We start from the raw sequence: 23,980 nt of genomic DNA, 5'->3' as shown, positions 1-23,980 counted from the left end.
GTCATTAAAAAAAATACAAACAGCAACAATAACACCAGCAGCAGGTATATAAAAGCATTACTGTAGTTACACAAAATTAAAACCACAGGACAACACAGCAGCTCTGTATAACTGTGTTACTTATGACTTTCTCCAGGTTTCTAAGAAACATAAAGAGGTTGCATGTCAGACACTTTACCAGAATATGCAGATGCAGATATCTTGATGACTAAACTCCTCTGAACTCAACATAAATCCTTCAACAGAAGAAAATCAGGTGTCTTTTTTTGGCTGGTAAAGATCTCTCTTCTGAAAGGTTTTTCAGCTCTGACTGGTTAACTTTAGGTGTTACTTTTCTGACACTTGGAAAACAGCCTTGACTCTTTTTCAGGCAATAAACCCAACCATCTGCACCTTGAATCTTGTGGCCAAAACATCTCACTAGTCAGACAGGTAGATGAAGACCTGACGTACCCATAAGATGGACATGTGTTTGAGCTCAATAATTCTCAAAGTGTCAAGGTTAAAAGACAGCTCATGTACCCCAAGCTCCCCACCAGATACCTTGAACTGAATAAACCTTTTGAATAAGAAGTAAAACATCTCCAAGTGAGAGAGAGAAAAAAAGTAAAGTTTTCTTGTGTTCAGGATGACTGATCTACACCAACAAACTGCTCTGAAGTGTTGGTATGGAAACAGACACTCACTCCCTAGAAGGCAAACAGGATAAAGAAGCTTCTGCTCAAGTGGGATTTGTTCTTTAGTATCCTTTGGACTCTGTGCAAATACCATGCTATGATGTTTGAACCAATGGTGATCAGGGTAAACCTTCATGTCAGTTTGTGTCTTAGCATTAGAGTTTCATTGTCCTAAGTTCCCACATGAAACTCTAGCTTTCATTTAAACAACATGTGAGATGCCATGAGGTCAATGAAATTGTCCTGAAAAGGAACCTTTCTGCAGAAAAATGACCCTCAGCATAAAGAAGAATGGCTCAGAAAGACAGAAAGAAGAGAAATGGGATGACTTGAATCCCATTAAAATTGTTGTAGGCGGCTTTGAGCAGGCTGTGTATGCAAGAAAAATCCCAAAACATTTTGTATGTGAGGAATTTTATGTAGTGTGGTCAAAAAGCTCATGTTAGAAACTGTTGGACTATTATGCAAATGCTGTGAGAAATCATTTCAGCTAAAAAAGGGGATTTGGAGGGATTACAGACTTCTGAGACCAATTACAATAAAACTAAAAAACAAAACAAAAAAAACAATATAAAACATTATCAAGTTCTAGGGCTTTGATAAATTAATTAAATCCGAAAGTTAATAAGACTTTCCCATAACAGCAATAATAATAACAACAGTGATAAGAAAGTATTGTTCATACGTCCCAACAAAGTTATATTGTGCTAACTAAGCTAAAGAGAAGACAAGGCAGCCGAGTTGGCACGAATATAGTATAATATTCTTCAGACAAGACCAAATGCCCTCTGAACAAAAACAACATTTTAAGGCGGGATTTAAAAGTAAAGGATTTAAAAGGATGTAAGTTAATGCCAGACATGATCAACAGAAAAGTATAAAAAAAAAACAACAACAACAACAAAAGAACTTTTAAAACACTTCAATTTTACTCTGGGATTAATATATTTATTATTTTTTATATTTTTCATTGCTTTAATTTAATTTCATCCATTCATGTTGCATTTTAACTTATTTTTTTCTGTTGTTTTTAATTCTGTGAGACACCACCCTTCTTTAAAGTTGAACATTTTTTTCTATTTCCTTAATTTTGATTTTCACTATAGTAACACATGTCTACAGTGAAGAAAAAGACATCACAATACCAGGATGTATTAGAATGAACTGGAGGCCCTGTGATGGACTAGTGACCCGTTCAGGGTGTACCCTGCCTCTCACCTGCTAAATGCTGAGTTAGTTCCAGCTTCTCTGCAACCCTTAATGCACAAAGTGGTACAATGACTGACTGTCTGACTGGAGAACAGAATTCAGAGGATGAACTCAATATATATTTGTATAAAAAGCTTTGGCTCTGTGAAGGTCCAGAGAGGGATATGAAGCCTTTACACTGTCAGAGAAAGATGTCTCCAAATCCTGGAAGAGTTGGGAATTCTATACATGACAATTTGCTCATTTAAAATAAACTGTTGTTCCTTGTGTGTTCAGTTTGATGGGATGCTGCTACAGTATGTTTCAACTGATCTGCATCCTTTCAGTTCATTGCTTTCAGTCTTTTAGAAAATCAATTATCAATCAATTATCAGACTGATGGACATTCATATCCTGTATTATTAGCTTACAGATATGATGTTGCCATTCATATACATAACATCATTTGTTTAAATATGACTGGTATTGTGTTAATAAAATGATCGTTTTAATAAATATTATTCTAGTTATAATATTTAACTAGTCTTTTTGCTCACGCCCCCCTGTGCAGTCACACAGCACATTACATTATATCTAAATAAAAGACATCAGTCATACATAACTAAAAGCTTATAGGTTTCTGAAAATATATTAAACAGAAAATAATTTGATTTTAAACTAGAAGAAGCTCGAGATACGTATGAAGAAGAATTAGGCTGATAATATTTGCATCTTTAATAACCAATGCTAGCCTAGAAAAGCAGTCCATAATGGAAGTTTTCAGCCTTAGAAACAGATGATGAATAGGTGTCACACACGGAGGAGAGGGAGAAGAATCACCTTGCTGTAGCCGCAGCTTCCGGCTGGCGGCGCTCTCCTCCCTCCTCCTCAGCGCCGGACAGACACCGGCAGCGCACCTTGAGCGCACGAGGGATGGATGAACTTTAAATCTCACAACTTTCGCTGCGCCCCTGTCTCCCTGCCTGTCGGTCTCCCCCCAACACACACACCCCAATCTCCCTCTGCCGCTGCTCGCTGCTCCACTTGCGACAACCTCGATGAAGACCATGGATTTACTGCAATCGGGGCCGTGAATAATCAGCTCTTTCGCCTCCTTTCTTTCTTGTTTTCTTTCCCAGCGGATGCTCATTAGCGTCGTGAGTCGAGATGATGGCATCAATAGGGGAATTCGATCCTCTTAACACCAGAGTCCCCGCAACTAAAATAGAAGTTACCGTGTCGTGCAGGTAAAGTCAAACTCGTATTCTCTATTTAGACAACATTTACATTTATTTTATTTCCTCTTTTTCCCAGTTTGAAAGTCTGAAATTTAACGTACTTCATTAAAAATATATTTGAAGACGCTGATTAAAAGCAAACAATGTAGTTTACCTCATTTATTATAAGTTAAACAGATGTGTTTGAATACATCTATCTATCTATCTATCTATCTATCTATCTATCTATCTATCTATCTATCTATCTATCTATCTATCTATCTATCTATCTATCTTCATGATAAAACTGGGTTAATCCCAGCTGACTAAAGTGGGCATCAAAATGATTAAAAATCCTTTACTGTCTTGATTTTTGCATGAAGTCTGGCCAGTGGACACATGGATTCCCAACATGCGTAGCAGACCACAAAAAATATCATACAATAAATACAGTGGTGATATTCAGTCTATTGATTACATTAAATTTGTAGTTAAATAAAATGAAATAATTAAAAAGCCATTTGGTTTCTTCTTTAGTTGAATGGCTCGCTGGTTGTGTGACTGACTGACCAAGGGGTCCAACTCGGCAGGATTTTTCCAGACTGGCAGCCTGCCTGCCTTTTTGCCTGCTGGTGTTCTGGATGACTGTCTTTCCAATCCACTCCTGAATAATGAATAGCTGTTGCTCCTGTGGAGGTCCTCCTGAGATCACCCTGACTTGAATTGGCCAAACACCTGAGTCAGACAGCCTCAAACCTGGGAGTGCAAAGTGAGCTCAGATGAGGACTTGGTCATGTGGAAAAGATAGATAGTACATCCCTTTCATTTCAAAAGGTTTTATTTTTCTTTTTTTTTTAACTAGGACATGATGGAATAATCATCTGGTTCTTATCAGGTCCTGAAATGAAGTAAACACAACCTGTGGAACGCAACAAAGCCATATCGCTCCACATTACTTTTTTAATAAAAAGTCAAATGCAGAAGAAGTTTGTGGAATAACTAACTTACTGAACAATTATCATTTTGTGCTTGATATTTTTTAGCCTCTGACATTACTTGAGAAGAATTTTCTTAACTCTGTTACCTCATTTAGTCAACTGTAAGGTGTCCAGGTCATGTAGCTCAAATCACCAGCCCTCCACCGTGTTTGACAATTGGTTTGAGGCTGCATTTATATGCCTGTTATATTTCTATTTTCTTATTTATGTGTGGTAAGCCGAGAGACTCCTCAAAATTTTGTTATGCTTTCATATTGACAATACAGGTCTTGAATCTTGAATCTCAATTTTCACCAAAACATGGTGCTGTATATTTTGACCAGTCATTTTCTAATAGCTTTAACAATTAAGATGTTAACTGAAACCTTTTGAGTCTGGAATGTAGCTCTTAGGTTTTATAAAGTTTCTCAAAGCATTGTGCTCTCAGACTCCAGAGTAAACTTGCTGGGGTGTAAACTTCTACAAAGACTTGATGGGCAGCTAAATTAGCATCTTTAAAATCATTGCTGATGTTTTTCCTCCATGACATTTTGTCAGCATATATTTGAATGCAAACTACAAAAATGTCTGTGAACTTTTAAAAATGTCTTTTAATAAGGTCTAGATAATTATTTATTTGACCAGATATGTAAAACCTTCAGAGAAGGTGTACCTTTTTTCTTTATGGACTGTAAATGATGAAGTTTTCTCTCTTCAGTCTTGGATTAACACTTTGGCTTTATTTTACCTTCAATAGTTGACTTTTTGCAATGGATTCCTCGAATAAATGCAAATAAACATTTAGCACAAATCAGTTTTTTCTATAGTGGTACTGAATGATGTTTGCTTTTAAATTTAGCTACAGTGATTGACGCATAATTAGCCACATGGTAATTACCCTAATCACCCACATCATCTACATTTAGCCTTTTGTGTTTCATGGGGCGGGTTCAGAATGAAAGTTGAAATATTAGCAAACAAAATTACTACATGGTCTTAGATATTTTACCAGGTTATTATTGTGACTGAAATTGCCTGTTTTTATTCCTATGACGTGCTAATGTTCTTTTAACAGTGTGAAAGAATGCTAGCTTACTTAGTTTGCTAATTAGTGAGCTATCTTGCTACCAACTAGTTGGACAGTTACTTTATCAATACTTTGCTGTCTGAAGATAGCATGGCACCATCAGAGACCGTATTTAGCTACATGATTTAAAATATAGCAGTAGAGACACTTCATAACTCAATAAATATGGCTTCTGCATGTATAGCTGCCACTTCAAGATAGAAAGATGGAACTGAAGTACCATAAACGCCACCAGATGGTTGAATTACAGTAACCAGATGTTATCTGGACATGTGCTCTTTTTGAAGTTAAGGACCATTTAGGACTATTTAATCTTTACCCCCTCTTTAAAAAGGTATTTTATTTGGTTTGTTTTATTTTACTATTTATTTTATGTAGGCAATACAGATAAAATATTCTTAAAGGTGAATGGAGCTCATTATGATATTTTAGTAGCCTTGGCTGTGGACACATTTGTATGTATCTACATGGTCATGGTTCCACATGTGACTACAAGGTCAGTGTTGCAGGTTTTCAATGTATTCTGCTCCAACACACCTGATTCAGATTAATGGGTCATTGTGCAAAACTACATAGGTATGGAGGACTGAAACTGCCCAGATCAAAATTAATTCAGAAGTAATTTATTTATTATACAAAAATAAATTATACAAAAATATTAAAAAAAATTACATTTCCATTAAGAAATTAAATAAAACATGGAATAAATTTATATTTATGTTGTAATTTTCAAGTGTTTTAATTTAATACTTGAAAAAGACCTTTATTTACTTTTCCATATAATTTTCAGTTTAATTAATTTAATAAATTTATTTGGTGCTTTTTAAAATGTCTTTCCTCCTTTACTTTTGTGCCTGTATTTATTTCTGTATTATTTTTACTTTTACATTTTATTATTCCCAATATGATTTATTTTAGTATTTTATTGTCATCTGACATTTTCTTAAAATATTTATTTATTGACACTTTTTTATTCAGTCATATTTACACCCTCATTTTAAATCTTGCATGTTATTTACAGTTTTGTATGCATTTCTACGATTGTGAATGATGAATGAAATTTCATGCAAAAACATCAGTAACATATCAGTATGAATGATACTTTCCCTGGATTTACTTGTTAGTGGATCTATACCATACTTGCAGTATCGCCCAGCCCCAGAATAAATGTTGCTGTTCTATTAAAGCTAGTGGTGACTATATGCTCCAGGTTTTGGTGCTGTGATGTGCTGGCTACAAAGAGCCAGTAGCTAACATGACAGGTGAGGAAGGAGGAGGTGAAATAAGTTGTGAGGCCCTAATATTGAACTCTATATAACAGGTATTGCTGCCACCTTCGTGAAATGATCCCTACATTTAGCCACTTCTCAGTGACATGGACTGTTGTTTAACTTGTATTTTCTTTCTTTTGATTTTTTTTATTGTGTTTCATGTTATATGCTTTAGTTTTATTTCATATTCTATTTTAAAATCTTATCATCTTCTGTGCATTGCCATTAGTTTAGCTTCCTATGGTTTTTTTTTTCCTCCAGATATGTTTGTTGTTTACTGCTCATCTGTGTTGTACGGATAGATTCCCCTTCCCTCCATACTCCTTTGTTTTCTGTTCTTTGAGAGTTCCATGTAGTCGTCTTTGCCACCTGTCTGTTTCTGTTGTCTGCCAGTTTACTGCTGTTTATTCAGCTGTTTGGATTTCTGTCTGTTGGATTCTCTGACTTCACAGCACCTTTTATGTGTTTCCACCAGTAAGTTTTAAACTTTTAGTTCTTTTGTGTATCTGAGTCTGCATTTGGGTCCAGCCCCCCCGAAGACACATTTCTACTTGTTCTATCATTTTATGTGAAATCAGAACTCTGATGTTGTCTTGAACTTTAAATAAATGTCTGCCTGGTTTTATCAAGACTTGAAGTAGAGCAGCATCATTGAAATGGATTAAAAATATTTTTTTTATATTTTATTTTATAAAGAAATAATCTGTTTTATAACACAACCTGAAAATAGAAGTAACTAATAAGTGACTAAAATGTATTGGCCCCACAACGACTTGCTTTGGTTTAGAAACAATTAAATCGGCTTGTTTACAGCACAAGAAACAAAGATAGAGCAAATAAATTAAAGTTTCTGAATGTCTAGCCACCAAACCAGGGCAATATACTGTCACAACCAAGTTTTACTGTCTCTGTCTAACTCAGCTGACCAGCTGGAGCTCTATAAGAAGTGACAGAATTTTTCCCAAGAAAGAGACGTAATCTGATCATCAATGTAACCAGATATGACCTCCCAGCAATCTAAACAATATACCAGTAAAATGTTTGGACACGCTTTCCATTAAATCTAATGGGAAAATGTGTCCATACTTTTGACTGGTAGTTTAAATTACCTGAAGGATTTCTTTTGGAAGAAGGATTTTTACATAATACACAGTTGTGCCTTTAAAGGCAGCTAAAATAAAAGGACTCAAAACTCTTCATGACTATTTATTCACCAGCATTTAGTCATTTTACAACACAGTCAACATTGGTTCATTGAATAGGCAAACACTTAAAGTATCATTTTGACTTATAAAATTAAAAAAATCATCAAGTCTACATGGCTATGTCCAGCTGCTACCAAATTAGAGGAATCTAGAGTTACGTTACCTAACTTTGGGGGCTTCGCCAACACTTTTGGAAACCCTCGCCCGAGCAAAGAACAAAAGAGATAAAAATGGAATGATGATGAATAAATTGTCTCCAAACAATGAGGAGGACTGAAAGGATCCATTTTTACCTGCACTTTTGCTGTCTTCCCCAGGAGCCTACTGGATGTGGATACATTCTCCAAGTCAGATCCTGGTATGTAGAAATCTTTTATTGTCTGACATGCTTGTTTTTATTTTTAATTTAGCAGTTTACATTTAAGAATTCTGTAAGATGCATGAACTGCAGTTCTTTTTTTAAATGATGTCTTGAAATTGCCTTGATCAGGGTGTAACGTGTCTCTTCCATTAGTCTATAACCCTAAAGATCAGAGCTATCTCTTGGTGAAAACATAACAAAACCAGAGTGAAGAGGGGCAATAACGAGCAAGGACAAGAACATGGAGGGTGTGTGATGTTAGGCTGCCTGGGCTGCAGCATGTTGGGTTATACAGAGACGATCAGAGACAGGAAAGAAAATGTCTGCATTTACATTTGGATTTTAATAGTACTGAAGGAGGAATGTTGTTTTTTTTTTGCTGGGAAGCACGCTACCTGACTCAGCATCTATGAATTCTCACATACAGTACAGTATTTTTTTAAAAACAATTTCAGAATTTTTAGAAAAGAAATCAGACTAATTTTAAGGTAATTAGAATTCTAACTTGATTTTAAGGATTATTTATTTAATTTAATTTTGATTTAGCTGAAATGGACTTGCATAAATATCTGCTATAATGGAAAATTGAAAACTTTTAGTAAATACTTTTGACATTTTTACAGTTTTTTAAAGTTCAGGGGGGAAAACACAAACATTGAAATGTTGCAGACTTTGTCATCCTGCAAATTAATTTGGGTATTTCTGTTTTCCTCTTTTGCTGAGAGCTGTGCAAAATAATAAACAAAATCTGAATAGTATCTCTTTAGGAAATTTAACAATAAAAAAAGTTAAAAGTTGTTCCCTGCTTTCAGCTTTCTGTTGTGGGTCTGGCTGAGGGAAGAATTATCATTTAAATTATGGATCATGACTTTATCCTAAAAGATAAAATCTTTTTTTTTTTTTAATCCAGATCTCCCACCCTTGTTTACAGTGTCTCAAGAAGGAAAAACTAGCCAAAGAGCTTTCTTCACCCACCAATCCAAACTGCTTTATTACAAGTTTTATGTGTTTATGTGTCCTTCTGATAAAGCTTTCAGCCAACTAAATCAAGTCTGGCATCTTCTGAAAGACAATCAGCGGGATGCATCTGAGACCCTAAAGGGTACAACTTTCTCAGACAAATGATGCACATGAGTCAGACAGGCAGTCGGGCTTTAAATGAGTTGCACAAATCACAGCTGGAGAGCACAGCTGTCCAACTCCTGGTCACGAAGCTTGGGTGATAATGTGTTTGACTGATGACAGATGTTTGGGCTGCCTGAGGAACTACTGGGCTTCAACCAGTACAGACATGGAGAAGTGGTGCATGAGTTTCTCTGTCAGTTTAACACATGTTAGGAGATGTGGAAACCAGTGGTCTGAGCAGCCTGTTGCTATACAATTTGAAGATATAATTTGGGCAGACAGTAATAGGAATTGTATGTAATAAGCAAGATGAAAGGTGTTCATTCAAGCTTTAATAATTTCTTCTCTATGAAAGGAGTCTGAATAACCCTCCACAGAAAAATACTGTTAAAAAGCACCAGGGGAAGATTATTAACTGGACCCCATTACTGGAAAATTGCAAAATACAAGTTTCATGCCAAGCAGTAATATGAACAAAGTTTGCGGTGAAACATTTGTTTAAATTTAGTGTGCACTTTCTTTTGTACCTGATTAACATACTGTATTATTTAAAATATGGTATGAAAAGCATCTTTAATTAGCTTTAAGATTTCTTTGAGCGAAACATCTGAAATCAGCTTGAAAAACGTCTTCTCATGGCAGAACAAAGCTGTGTAGCTAATCTTTGTGTTTTTCATCCTCAGTTCGTGGTGATGTTCAGCTGACACTTGTTGCTGAATGGCTGTGATTCACCTGCAACTACTTGTAAAAATGTTGATATACTGCTATGTGACTGTATTTTCACAATACTTGCTGTTGATTTAGTCTCTGATAAAGAACAAGCAGGGTAAAGGATGGTGTAAAACTGCTGACTCATACAAGGGATCACTGAAGCCTGAACGCCCAACACAATCCATACACAAAACAATAGCTTTCTACCATGTAACACATTTACATTTTAGACGCGTACAAACAAGCATTTAACACAAGTCTAAAAAATCATAACTCTGTTGCTCTTAAATATTAGAGGCCAATCATTAGAGGTACAATCAAAGCTCTAAAATAATTTCAGAATCACACTCGCCTTTGAAATTGTCAAATGTCCAGATTTTGCGTTATAGAAATTGTGAGGAAATTCACTTTAAATATCTTTCAATTCACTTGCTAGAACTTAAGAGTGGGTGGCTAAAATGTCAGTCTGCAGATTGTCATACGACAGATCATAATTTGAACCCCATCTGAGGATGTTTGCCAAGGGGGTGTGGGGAGGAGATGATGGCATGATCGCGCACAACTACCATTACAGCAACTCATAAACAAAAACTTTTGGCAAATGCTGTATATTTTTGAGTTTTACATCTCTTCCAATCCAGACCCATATGTTTGATGGAGAATCAGATGCAGAACATGAAGGTGGACTGCACAAGTAAGCACCACAAATAAAGAAATGCCTGTGAGCGAGTTCAGGAAGGCAACTCGAGCTGCTGTGCTGCGTCCCATGTGTTCTGCCTCAAACATTTAATGCTACATATCAAACATACTCATCCAGTCTGGGTGGTCTACTTAAGCTATACACTTTTCCCTTGCTGTTTGCTTCATCCTTGTTGTTACTGCTGTTGCTGCTCTTATCACTGCACACTGCCTGCTTTTTTTAAGTCCCTCCACCACCTGGTAAAAAAAAATATAGTTTCGGATTCACTCCAACATTCATTTGCAGCTGTGAAACTACAATTCTTAATAAAGTTTTTATTCATTATCTCATGAGTTATGTGACTGAACTATGCTCATCATTTGTAGTAGCTTTACGGGTAATGGCATCTTCCGCTTACGTACCACAGATATATTTTCTTGGACGCTCCCATGTTATGGCCACACTACTGAATTTTGGCAGATATTCTCAGTTAGGGACCTCTAATGATGACTAATTTGCCATCCACCTCGCATCCTACCTGTATTCTGAGCTCTCTTCAGCGAGTAAAGGTCAGTCCAATATTGACTGTTCATTTCTCTTTCTCTTCTTTGCCTCCTCCAATAATGTCCTCTTGTGTTTCTTTGATGAATAAGCCAATGTGTTGATATCCAGTTGCTGGTGTGTAACCTGGTGATAAAGGGAAACTCAGCTGTAATGTCACACAGTGTCTTGGATAAAGAAGTTTCTCACAATGGCAACGATGTTTCCAGGAATGTACAATATAAATGCCGCTTTGCCACCAAAATGATACATAGTGCTACTTAAACAGATGTACTGTAGATGTGGTAAAATGAAACCTGAGGCAGAAAATAAATAAATAAATTACTGCTCAGAACCATGCCTGCAAACATTTAGACCAGTGGTTCCCAGCTTATACTTAGATGACCCCCTTTATACGGCTACCAAAAGGCAGTGGATCCCACAGGTTGAGTCCTGCCTTGTCCTTTGATAAAACCAAAGTTATGGTAAGTATCAACATGTAGCCTTCGTCATCTGCACTGTGGCGTTTTTCTGACATGTTTCATGAATAAATCAAGGTTACTAAGATAGACAAACCACTCCACTACTGTAGCGCCACCAGTTCACTGACCTTACTAAATCACACAGTAAATGGACCAAAACTGTTTGGATGAACATGATGTGGCTCACTGAGTAGCTTTGTTTATTTTTGACCAAGGACTTATGTGTTAATATATTATTGAATAGCAGATTTTGATTACCTCCATTTATTCACTTTGAGGTCTGTTTTCTAGCTCCCAAAACATTGGTTTCATGTGAATGAAATATCCAAAACATAGAAGAATAAAAAAAAAAACCTGAGAGGATACACCTCAACGTTTTTCTGTCAAGATGACCTTAATTTCTTTAGGCTGTAGTCAAAGTCTCGTGGATACCCTGTGCTCTTTGGGGACCCCAGGTTAGAACAACTGACATAGACTACTTGCACTACATTATGTCTATATACCTCATGTCAACATAACCCAGATATGTGAAACTGTTTTATTTACCATTTGAGCTGCAGACTAAATCTCTTTTAGTGTTGGACAAGCCTCCATTTACAGTCTCAGTCTTCCAGTCACTAGTAAAGCTGGAAACATCTCCCCATTGTCATTCCCAAACTCCTCTTGTGCTCTAAAAATAGTGGTGTTGTTCCAGTGGATGGAGAATTTGACCATAAAAGTAAATCTGCAAACTTTGACAAGATAGTGGCAAGATTGCTGAAAAAAGTCCTGCAAATAAGAGTGATAGATGCTGTTTAAGATGAAAATACATTGTTTTAAAGGTCCCATATTATGCAAAATTCACTTTTTAATGGTTTTGGAACAGTCATACTGGTCCCCCCGCATGTGTAGGAGACCCGTAAGTGTGAAACTCTTTCAGGCGCTCTCTCTCCCCCCTGCTCCACCTCTAGGGAAGTAAGCGCTGAAATGAGCTTGTTTGAAAGCGTGTACGTTATGACGTCATAAGGGACAATAACCACTCCCCACAGAGCGATGGACCCGTCTACCGGCTCTCAAAGCCCGCCCTCTAAAAATCACCTAGCGCCCAGTGTTTTTCCCTCTTCGGCAACCCTCGTTAGCGGACATGGCTAAGCGACAGAAGCACTGTTCTGTTTGTGGCTGCATAAATGAACACGAAAACGTTTTTTTACTTCCATCCACTGAACCCACGAGGACTGAGTGGATTAATTTTATTTTTGGAGGAAATGTACCCGGAAAACTTCCAAAGGTTTTGCATGTCTGTGGCCAGCATTTCAAAGAGGACTGTTTCCACAACATGGGGGCATGGAAAGCAGGCTTCGCCAACCGTTTGAAGCTGAAGCCAGGTTCAATACCAACTGTCTGTGACACAGCTGGAGAGGTAAGAGCTGGCAGTTATTTTATCGTTTCGGCCTTATTAGTCTGATAGCTTGAAAATATATTAACCTGTCAATCACCTCATGACGGGCGATGCGATGGGCGGAGCCAACAGCTGAGCTGCTCCACCAGGGTTCCGCCCACCATAAACGGCACATTTCTGAAGCTGCTAAAAAGAGGGAGGTGAAGAGAAGCCGCTGCACTCAAACTGAGGGTCGATTTGTCCATACCATGGCGGAAATATTTCATTTAGATATTAATGAATGGTCTCAGATTGGGAATAAAGTGTATAATATGGGACCTTTAATACTAAAGATGAGTCAGAATATATGGCGAAATGTTACTGGCCCTTTCAGGTGTGCTTTTTTTTTTTTTTTTTCTTAGAGCCTGAAATTTGTGAAGTTTGCTAACAACCCCTCATCTGAAACATGTTCACTGGGAATTTCACCAACTAAGTTAATGACAGTACAGCAATAAATCTAACATGTCATTCTCAGTTTAATATAATGCACTAAGGGGCTGAGTTATGACGAGGGCAAAACTGCTGCGCTATTTAACATTTGCTGCGCAGTTTTGCTCTGGTTATGTTTCTACGATTAGCGCCTGATCTATTAAGACTGCTCCTGTTATCATTTGCGGAGCAAACAGCAGTATTTAAATGAGGATTTAGCGGCGCTGTTTGCTCTGTCATGTAAGGTTCTGGAGAGCAAGGAAACCGCAAACGCAAAATTAACTTTTATCCGATAGAAGTTGAGACAAATAAAGGAGACAAATAAAAATATTGCGGAAGTCGAGGAAAAAAATCTAAATGTCACCAGAAATGCTGCAATATAGTTTCATATTCAAGTTCAATTTATTTATAAGGCACACTAACAACAACCTTTAGGAACCAAGGTATTGTACATATAAAAACATGCAAGGAACAAATAAGAAATAATAAAGGTTTAAAAGCTATAAAGAAATAATAATAATAATAATAATAATAATAAAAGACAGGCATGATAAAGTCTTTAAACTTATCCAGCAATTCTAATATTGCAACGCTGGATCGTCTCCACAATCCTCTTCTCTGGCATTCTAAATATATTAATATAATAGAAAAAAATGCATTATCTTAGTCGCCTTTCATGGTGTCTGTGCCTCCTCCTTAAAATTATTACTGCAGCCATTGCGCGTATACTGTTGTGCCAATTAGCACCTGCTTTTCAGAAACGCTATTTTTAGAGCAAACATAAACACCGCAAACTATTTGCGGGCTACATGAATCCCACTGCTGCGCAAACCAGATTTATTTGCATAGTCTCCTCCCACTAATGTGCACTTTCTGGCCGGAACGCCCATAATGCATATGCAGTAGCTTCAGAAACGCAAAGTGGAGAGCGGCGCAGTTTTGTCAGGATAACTGACGCAGTTCCATGTTTGCGGCTTTGATAGATAAGCTTGGGCCGATTTTAGCGGAGCAAAGCAGTCTGCACCTGTTTTAGTACACGCAAAGCGTTAATAGATCAGGGCCTAAGAGTGTTTGTTTGGATGTGCTTTTTTTAAATCACACTTGTCCACAGGTGTTTGCAAAATCTGACCAGTTTTCTGATTTGGTTTTCTTTCCAAAGCCGCACTCTGACATGTGACTGGAAAGTCTCGGCTGTTGAATATTTGGCTGCAAAGTTACTTGGGACTAAATACCATGGCAGTAATAAGACAACCCTGCCTGACTGGAAAGAGGTAACAAACAGTTTTGATGCCTTACAAAAGAGGAGGCTGCACTCAACTCTCAATGAGTCATTCTCAATGTTTTAATCAAAGTGCACACACACAATCAGAGGTACATCTGTGCCAGCACTGCTGATTGTGGAAATGCTAAATATAGTGGCTGTAATAGATGGAGAGCAAAAATAACACAATATGCAATCAGGTCAAAGACAGTGTCTTGCTATCAGGAAACCACAGGTGATTCAATCACTCTTAATTTTGTTTAGAGCTTATATTGAGATCAGAGTAAATGGATCAGTTGTTCCTCAGAGCCATGTTAGGAGTTGATATTTTATTAATAATGTTTGTTTTCCAGCCCATTCTTCTACATTTCTCCTCTCTGTTTTATTGTGATTTACTCAGTCACAGTAATGGACACATAACCGTTGACACTGGGAATAGATTCTCTGAGGTTCCTAGATATCCATAGACACCAAGAAGATGCAGAAAGTTTATTATTGTGGAGAAAGTCTTCATTTACTTTGGTTATGCCTGTTTAGATGTTTTTCTGAAAATGTGGTTAGGGCTTAAAGAGGTAAAATGCTAAAATTAGCTAATGAAAGTCAGTAACAGTGATAGGTTAAAAATGTACATCATTTCATCACAATCCACCTGTGAGAGAACTTTAGATGCTGTCGGTGATCAGATATTCTTTATCAGTGTTCAATTTTGATGGCAAACTTGATTTCATCTTGTAAGTTTTGTCATTCAGTTTTAGTCATATTTAAGTAATCAGAATAATTTGTTTTTTTAGTATACTTTGAGTCAACTAAATAAAATAGTGTCATGAAGTTCATGTACAGTAAATTTAATGAACTTTGACATCATTCGTGTATAGTTTAAGGGTAAATCATGAGTTGAAAAGTTTTCCTTGGGCTTCTGAAATCCTTGTTCACATTTAGGTGAAATGACACATCAAGTAACTTGTTTTGGGCTTGTAACACCTGTTATGTTTTTTATATTTGTGGCAGATCTCAGGTCAAAGGTTCCCTTTCTGATTAGTAATATTAACAGGCCAGCCATGGTATTGTTTGCAGGCTTGCAAAAGAACCTATAGCTCATGATATGATATTAGCTTTTGCATGCTTAGCCTTGCATGGATTTCATGATGTTGTGCTTAACCAGTGATAGTCGCTCCACAGAGTTTACAAGGTGTCTTGCAGAGGTGGGTAGAGTAGATAAACATTTTTCTAAAGTAAGAGTAGCATTCAGGGTTCAAATTAAACTGGGACTTTCAGGGGGGCTTTTTTGGGGGGGGGCACAAGTCACGTGCACATGCATGTATTAGTGCAAGGTTGGTCTAAAATATGGTTATTGCCAAAACATTCTGCTACTACAATATGCAGCAGATAGAATCCCAAATAAGGAACAGAAAGTTCTTTCAATGAAACAAAATTATCACTGAACATGTCATCTTAGCAAGAGATTTGGGCATGGGTGTCTTGGTACAGTAGTAAACCAAATATCCTCTTTATTTATTTTCAAGCCTTACATTTGTTTCATCATTGGGTGTCCAGGAAAAAAAATCACTTTATCCTCCTTATTTATGGAGGTTCTGATAGTTTTCAAACCTTACATTTAGAATATTTATCAGCTGGTGTCCAGAAACCAAGTAACGCTACTACTGGTGATGTTTAAAATATTTGGGCTTGAGCCGTTCTCTTTCATTTGGAGATGTAGCTGCTTCTCCACGTCAGAGTAGAGAAGCCAGCAAAAATCAAACTTTATCCTCCTTATTTATAAAGATTTTAAAGTCTTACATTTAGAGGATGGCAGCAGGATGACCTATTTGATATCAAACCATCAATCACTCAGCTGTCACATCTGACATTCTGGTCCACATTCCTTACCAGTGGAATTCATTAGTACTCATACTGGTACTTAGTATCAGCAAGTACTCAAATGTGAGCATTTGTAGTTGGTTTGAAAAAATGTGGTGTTGGTACACCCCTACTTTTGAAGAAACATCAGGAACCGAATGGAAAATTTAAATGTAACCTGACAGTGAGCTATTTTTAGAGCTCTCTCGTAGTATTAACTGAATGTCTTTAGGGGAGCTCCTCTGCTTTTCAGCCGCTCTTCCTTGGTTTGTGTTAAAACAAAACACCATCACTTGAGTGGAAGTAAGAGGTAGTTATTCAAAACGTTACTCAAGATTTTTTTTTTTTTTTTTATTAAATAAGCAAACAGACAAAGATATAAAATAATGTGCAAATTTATGGTATTTCCAAATACTAAAATGAAAAGTAAAATCTAAATAACATCTTTACAAAATGACAAACTAAGACAAAAACACAAATTTAAAAATCTTCCATTTTCAAACGGTAAATCTTTTCAAAGTTTTCTGTTACCCACCGAGAGGCCGTGAGCGAATCTGAGAGATGTGTTTCTTCAAAGGTGGTTCAGTAGATAAGGAGGACTATAGAAGAGTAAAAATGCATTCATTGTGTACTTCATTTTGTCTGGGTGAAGCCTCTGTTGGCAGAAAAAATATTAGTCTATGAGGCTGTGATGGACCGAGCAGTGAAGGACAGTCAGGCACAGATTTAAAGTTAAAAAAGGGGGTTTTATTTTCACCCAAAAAAGTAATCCAAACAATTATTAAATCAATGAATAATCTAACCCGTAAAAGAGGTCAACATAACAAATTTCTATTTAAATAACTTGGGCAAAAATTACTCAAACCAAACCAACAAATGAAGCAAAACTGACCCGACAACTGAAACACAATGATAAACTTAAAGTGGCTCATCAGCCCAAACAAAAGACACAAAGAGGTAACACACAAAAACCTAACTAAGCTAACAAAGGAAAACCCAATTTCCCTCCTCTTGATGCTGATGCGTAAACTGGTCCAATTAGTTGGCTCCACCCCGTGGCCACCTGCTGGTTCCCATGCCAAGGGATTAGAACTACTGAAACAACTCAAAAGAAAATAAATTATAACACCCCAATATAACCCAAAATGTGCACCAGTTCTAGAATATATGTGATGTTACTTATTAAAATAAACTAATGTCCAACAGAATCATATAGTGCTCTGTAAATTAGATCCAATATGAAAACTATATATAAGTGTGTGTGTGTAGTACTGTTCACTGCAGGTTTACACTCATGTGTGGCTGTAAATGCAGCCATCACAGAGGCTATAGGGGATTAAGCCATTAAAATACTAACATTAACTCACATTAAAGCTGGATCTGTGGTGATCTGAGCCTATCCTGGTCACCATATTGCTTTTTCATCAGAACATAGTTCAGAAACATATATGCTAACAATGCTACGCTATATAATATAACTAAACGTTGACATGATGATGTCTTCTGATCAGCCGCTGAGATTACCTGTAGTCAGTTGTTCGTAAGTTACTAAAACCACCTTGATAAATCAAAACTTTCTGTAGTTGCTAGCTAATGCTAACTCATTCCTTTAAAAGGTTTGTGGTCTGACTAGTTTATGTAGGATTTAATTACATGTTTCTAAACACTAAAAGGGGCAATATGAAAGAGGCCCTTTTAAAAGTGGGATTCTGTAATCTAACAAAACAAGAGTCCACCCAGCCACAGGAGCAAAAGGAATCAAGGTAAAACATCATGTTTCCTCAGGATAGACCAGGAATCTGCAACCTTAACAATCCAAAGAGCCATTTTTCCCTCAGCCCAGCTAAATAAAACTTATTTAGAACCATAAATATTATGGGACCTTTTGAAAAAGACAACTTATAATTTTTAGCAAATATCTACTATAGGAAATGTGTTGTTAGTTTTTGAAGAACCACATTTTTATTGCTATTTTTAGGTTTTAAAATAAAGAAAAACATAAAACTTTTGCAAAAAGAGGATAGACAGACTTTGTTTTAGGGGTATAGATATTTGTGGATATGATAGAAAAAAACATTTCCAACCTAATGACAAAAAAATAGATTAAAATAAATAAATAAATAAATAGTACTCCTAGTGTCACTATGTTGTGGAAATTCAATGCAATTTTTCATGAAAAAAATATAAAAATTGCTAAAAAAAAAAAAAAAAAACAAACAAAACTTGCATTTGTTATATTTAAAAACATTAGCTTTGTTTTTTAGCAGTTTAAGCCAAGTTTTAAGAACTATTGTGGAAGGTCCAGAGAGCCACTGCGGCTCCGGAGCTGCACGTTACAGACTCCTGTGCTAGATGTTGAAATTTTGTAGCTAAAAGGTCAGTTTTTTAGGCAGACACAGCCTACAGTGCATTATACAGCTGTTCTGTTGAGCTGTGCGGATGGGACTTGTTTTGTATTCTGTATTCTGTATTCTTCTTAAAAATCCTTCGCATTTTTAGCACTAGAGACAATTTTTGGACTTTTTGTCATTAGTTTTTCATTCTCTGTCTGATAAGTATGAAGAGTTCTACATATATATATATATATATATATATATATATATATCTATATATATATATATATCGAAATAGAAAGTAGAACAAAAAGGGGAAAAATGAAGAGTTAGGCATTGCCCAATATAGTGCAGTTAAAGTAGCATTTTCCTTCACAGATTTGCTTAAATAATACTTTTCTTAGATGTATAAATAAATGTAACTTGTTATTACCCACCTCTGGTGCCTTGTTTTGGTTTATATCAAATGTGAATTGTGTGCATATTCTCGCATTCTCTCAGGCGTTGACATTTTTGGCATTAGTTTCATAAGAAAACATTGAAGCTAATTGCTTCATGGAGGAAGATGAATTGTGTGTGACTTCTTCCTTATTGCACACGGAGATCGCTTCTTAGTGGATCTCTTCCCAGCTCATCGCACCTTTCTATACAACTAAATTAGATCTAATTGGAGCTCATCTCCACATATTTTGTTTTCTTTTCATTTGTTGATGAAATGTTCATACATTTCATGTATGTATGAACACATTTCATGTTCATACATTTCATCACTGTTTGTCTTTTTGCATAAGAATTTCTTTAGTTTATTTTCTCATTTTTGTCAGTATAAATAGTTATTGATGAAAACCACGATGAAACCTACTCGCCTGTTGAATTAATGCCATTCCTGATTGAGGGTGCAGGTAAAAGCTTCTGAAAATAAATATTTATTTATGTTAATTTTTGAACGTATGTGTGAAAACTGAAGATACATAAAAAAAAAAAAAAATAAATCTAAGCTTTTGTGAAGTCTGTTGCATATTATTATTTGAGCTTGTGGAAGGATCAAAGTTAGCGATCACTGTCAGATCTACTTCACAAAAACTACAGGACTGATAACAATCCAGACATGGAAACACATGACAGCACATTCAAGTTAAAAATAGAAAAAGCACATTAGAGATAAAACCAAAAGCTTCTACTCTTTGATGGCACTTCATTTCAATCGAGGCTTGATGGTGCCCTGTGATCTAGTTATTGAAATTCACTCTCATTACATGTCACTCTCATTACATGGCTTTACTGAATCCCTTTTTTAGTTTTTCTGCACCTGAGATACTGAGATCTGACTTAATTGGATTTCTTTCAAGAACGCAATTAAAAGAATCAGATTTTGCTTTCTGTGTCCCCTTGCCAGAATAATACTTGCCAAGATTTTTGAGCTGAAAGTGGATTTGTTTTCATGTGCTTATGTGTTTGTCTAAGAATGGGCCATGATGGCAAAGCAAGACTCATCTCTCCAAGTACCCCTCCTTATCGAATTTATTGTTGGCTCAGACTTGTCCTTGGAGCTGTTGTGTCACGTTGCCTTGTCATTGTATGAATTAACTTTGAGTTTCCCTTAGACCACCATTAAACTACCTGACGTCTCTCTATGCACCCCCACACAAAGATGATGAGATGGCTTTAAAAGATTTTTTTTCTATTTAAACTTGGACAGATAAAAGCAATTTCCTTTTTAAAATTTCTGCTTTCTTTTCTACACAAGTTGTCAATGTGTAAAGATTTTTCTTTCCTTGCTGTTGACATGGACAGTTGTCTTATTTTCAATTTGAGCTGCTTTAAGAAGACCTAAGGGGTTTACTAAAAATGAATGAATTAAAGAGTCTGTCTCTCTGGCAATATTAACCTTGCTAAATCACCATGGTAACATGCTTAGCACAGGAGCACTACAGTTTAGAATAAATAGTCTGTAAACAGAAGCATGTTTTCACTGATTCTGTATATTCTGATAATTTGACAGAAGATGGAAACAACATTTAAATGCTGTTGGGAAAAAAGTATTACATATTTATGTTAATGACAGACTTTGGAACCATACTAAAAATGCTTAATTCAAATCTTAAAAAAAACATCAATATATCAGGTTAACCCCTTAAAATTCTTCTATTTTTGCCTAAAATGGGTTTTATGGCTCAAAGACTTGTGGAACAACTATTCTACTGGACAACAGTTTTTGTTGCTGTATCATCTGCCTTTGGAGTACTGTATGGCTTTAAAGATGAATTGCATTGGTGACTTAAGTGTTTACTGAATCTACAGTTAAGATTGTACCTTGGAATGGGATACATCATTCATATCTCGATAATCTTAGCTTTCCTATGGTGTATAACAAGGGCTGGGACTTGGAAGACAGACAAAGTAAAATACACATATTAGTAACGTCCCGTGGGTGGGGCATCTGGTACCAACGTGTTAAGGGTAGCTTTTGTCCAGTAAGGGGTATACCTAAGTGGTTTTCCACCCATCCAAAATATCAAGCTCAAAATTTGACCAGTCTTGGGTGTCCCCTACCTTCCTTGTCACCAGTGACAGAAAAGACTAACATACTATTGGCTAACATGTAAAGACTGAATCCTTCTTCCTTTGGTTCAGCAGTGTCTTGAATCATGTGACAAAAATGGTGATATTAAGTTGAAGTGACTAAGTGAAAAATGCCATGGTCACATGTCATAGCCATAGCACTGTTTTAGACAATGTGGATAAATACGCCTGTTATAAGATTTTTTGTAAGACTGGGCTGACTCAGAGAGATTTAGTCTCCCAGCTTTTTGTTCTGGTCTTGCAGTATGCAGCTACAACATTTCACTCTCAGGTTTTCAAGCTACTCTTAGATAGTTTGTTTGCTGTGTTTTGTTTTTATGAGCCATTTAACTTGGTTTAATACAAGTTGGATGATTATTTAAACTAGCTGGATTTATTTTAAATAGAATATCATGATCTTAATAATAAATTACTGGTTGATTTTAAACTGACACTGATGTAAGATGTGCTATTTTGGAAAGTGTTCATGCGTGATTTGTACCAATTTCCAGAGGTGTCACTTTTGTAAAATAATGATGGATGTTTCACTTAGCAAGAAAGTTCCATTCACACATAATACTTTCTTGTGACATTAGTTGGTTGGATACATATTTTGAACTTTAGCATGATTTTACACAGTCCAGTGTTGACAAGATTTTAAAATTCCAAGCATGTGTGACCTCAACCACATAGACAGTTGCCCTTGGAGAGATGGAAACAGCTTTCATGCATTCTTCTGTGCAAGTAAAACCCCCTTCCTTCGGAACAGCAATACCTAATAAACAGCTGAAATTCATGAAGAGATAATGGGATCAAGGAAATAAAAGAAAGTAATTTGGTAAGAGACAGAAGTTGCTATATGAGATATTATTTTGCACAAAGATAAAATAATGGTATTCATAAAATATTTTCCCCCAATAGCCATGACTGTACCCGAGTATACATGAGTATCTTTGTGATTAGACCAGGTTCTTTAGCACTGATGTGATCTTTTTACTTTTGGATAAACACAACTTTCAGCTCCTTATTCTCCATAAATGTTACCTGCTTGGCTTCATTTCAGAATATTCTAAAAAAATTACTCATGACACCATATCATTTAGGCTACCACTTGGAAAATTTAAAGAAAAATAGAGGCACTCCTTTAGCAGCTCCACATGCTCGTTGTGCAGCCCTTGAAGCTACGCATAGGAATCAGCTTTTTCTTTTATTTCTGTCCATCAGCATCTAAACTGCTATCAGGCTTCTATATGAAACATCCCACCTTTCTTATGTAACATCATTTGCCAGTGGATTACTGGCCGTTTCCATCCACATGCATCTGTGTTTCATGCCATTAAATTCTGTAGGAGAGACAGCCTCCCTACTCCCACCACATCAGGAGCAGTTACAAGTAAAATCAATGATTAAATAATATACAGTATGATCACTCTTTGCAGTCTCTCGATGCATATAAATGACTCATGTTTTATTTTAGATCCAATAAAATATGTGATATTTCCTGTATATCCGATTTGTTGTAGCTTCTTGAGGATTGTGACTCACTGCAGGTTGGAATTTATGTTTTGTTATAACACAGCAAGTGTGACTTCAGTAATCTAATTTTCTATGTCCTGGTGTGGATCTACTTTCTAAAAAATGTTTATGTAAAAAATATAATTAAGAATCCACTTACTAGTTATAAAATATTTATTTATATGTTTACACTAATATATATAGTAAACTAGTTTTACTAGTCAAGTTACAAGTTATAACTTTTTTCATATGGCAAATTTTCTGCAAGAGCATAGTGGAAGCTGCTGCTAATAGTATGCAGTCAGAGAAGTAGTGGAAAGCAAATAATTTTATTTTGTATTGGTAACATGTTCTTCATCTACACATATATTTTGACAGTTTCCACTTCTAACTGGGGAACTGTAGTTTAGTAAATGCTTGATGGTGTAGGTGAGTAAAGGCAAGGTCTGAGTCATGCCTTCTAAAGAAAAGGTCACTGGTCTCTAATTACCCTTCAGGTTTCCTATTGAGATCTAAAGAAAAAGTGAGCATTCCCAGTTGATTCAAACAGTCATGGTCCTGCATTTACCAGGGTGTTTAATAACCACGATAACTTAAAAAAGCTGCTTTAAGTATATTTAGTTCATTGAAGTTAATCACAACAGTAGTATACTGCTGGTACATGATATGATTTAGTTTAATGGGCGGCGTGGCTCAGTGGGTAGAGTCTTGTAGAATGAGGGTTGCTGGCTTGATCCTCGGCCTATCGAGCTCTTGTCGAGGTGTCCCTGAGCAAGACACCAAACCACAAATTGCTCCTGATGGGTCGTGGTTGAGCGCCTTGCATGGCAGCTTCCACCATCAGTGTTTAATGTGTGTGAATGGGTGAATGTGATGTACAATGTAAAGTGTTTTGGGTAAAAGCACTATATAAATACATACCATTAATAAATACTTCATTTCAGGGGACTTGTAGTTTTGAAAGACACATCTTTTTCCTAATTTTTATTTTCCTATTCCATTTCTTATATTCAACTTATGTGTAGTTATCAGACAGAGTCAGACAAAGCAGTGATACTATCGTATAAGATAGCTGTCAAAAAGACG

At 36.2% G+C, this 23,980-nt stretch overlaps 1 protein-coding gene across 2 annotated transcripts in view; it reads left to right on the top strand.

Moving 5' to 3' along the window:
- The first annotated feature begins 2,770 nt into the window (after positions 1–2,770).
- Positions 2,771–23,980, top strand: part of cpne9 (copine family member IX) — a 157,331-nt gene continuing 136,121 nt past the window's right edge. For both annotated transcript variants that reach the window (XM_042003185.1, XM_042003183.1), the window contains exons 1-2: positions 2,771–3,112; positions 7,940–7,980. In XM_042003185.1, coding sequence (XP_041859119.1) covers positions 3,033–3,112; positions 7,940–7,980 — 121 coding nt within the window. In that variant the 5' untranslated portion in view covers positions 2,771–3,032. The remainder of the gene's footprint in view (positions 3,113–7,939; positions 7,981–23,980) is intronic.

This window comes from Melanotaenia boesemani, chromosome 13 (genome assembly GCF_017639745.1).
Source record: "Melanotaenia boesemani isolate fMelBoe1 chromosome 13, fMelBoe1.pri, whole genome shotgun sequence".
Taxonomy (NCBI): Eukaryota; Metazoa; Chordata; class Actinopteri; order Atheriniformes; family Melanotaeniidae; genus Melanotaenia; species Melanotaenia boesemani.
This window is presented reverse-complemented; position numbering and strand designations above follow the sequence as displayed.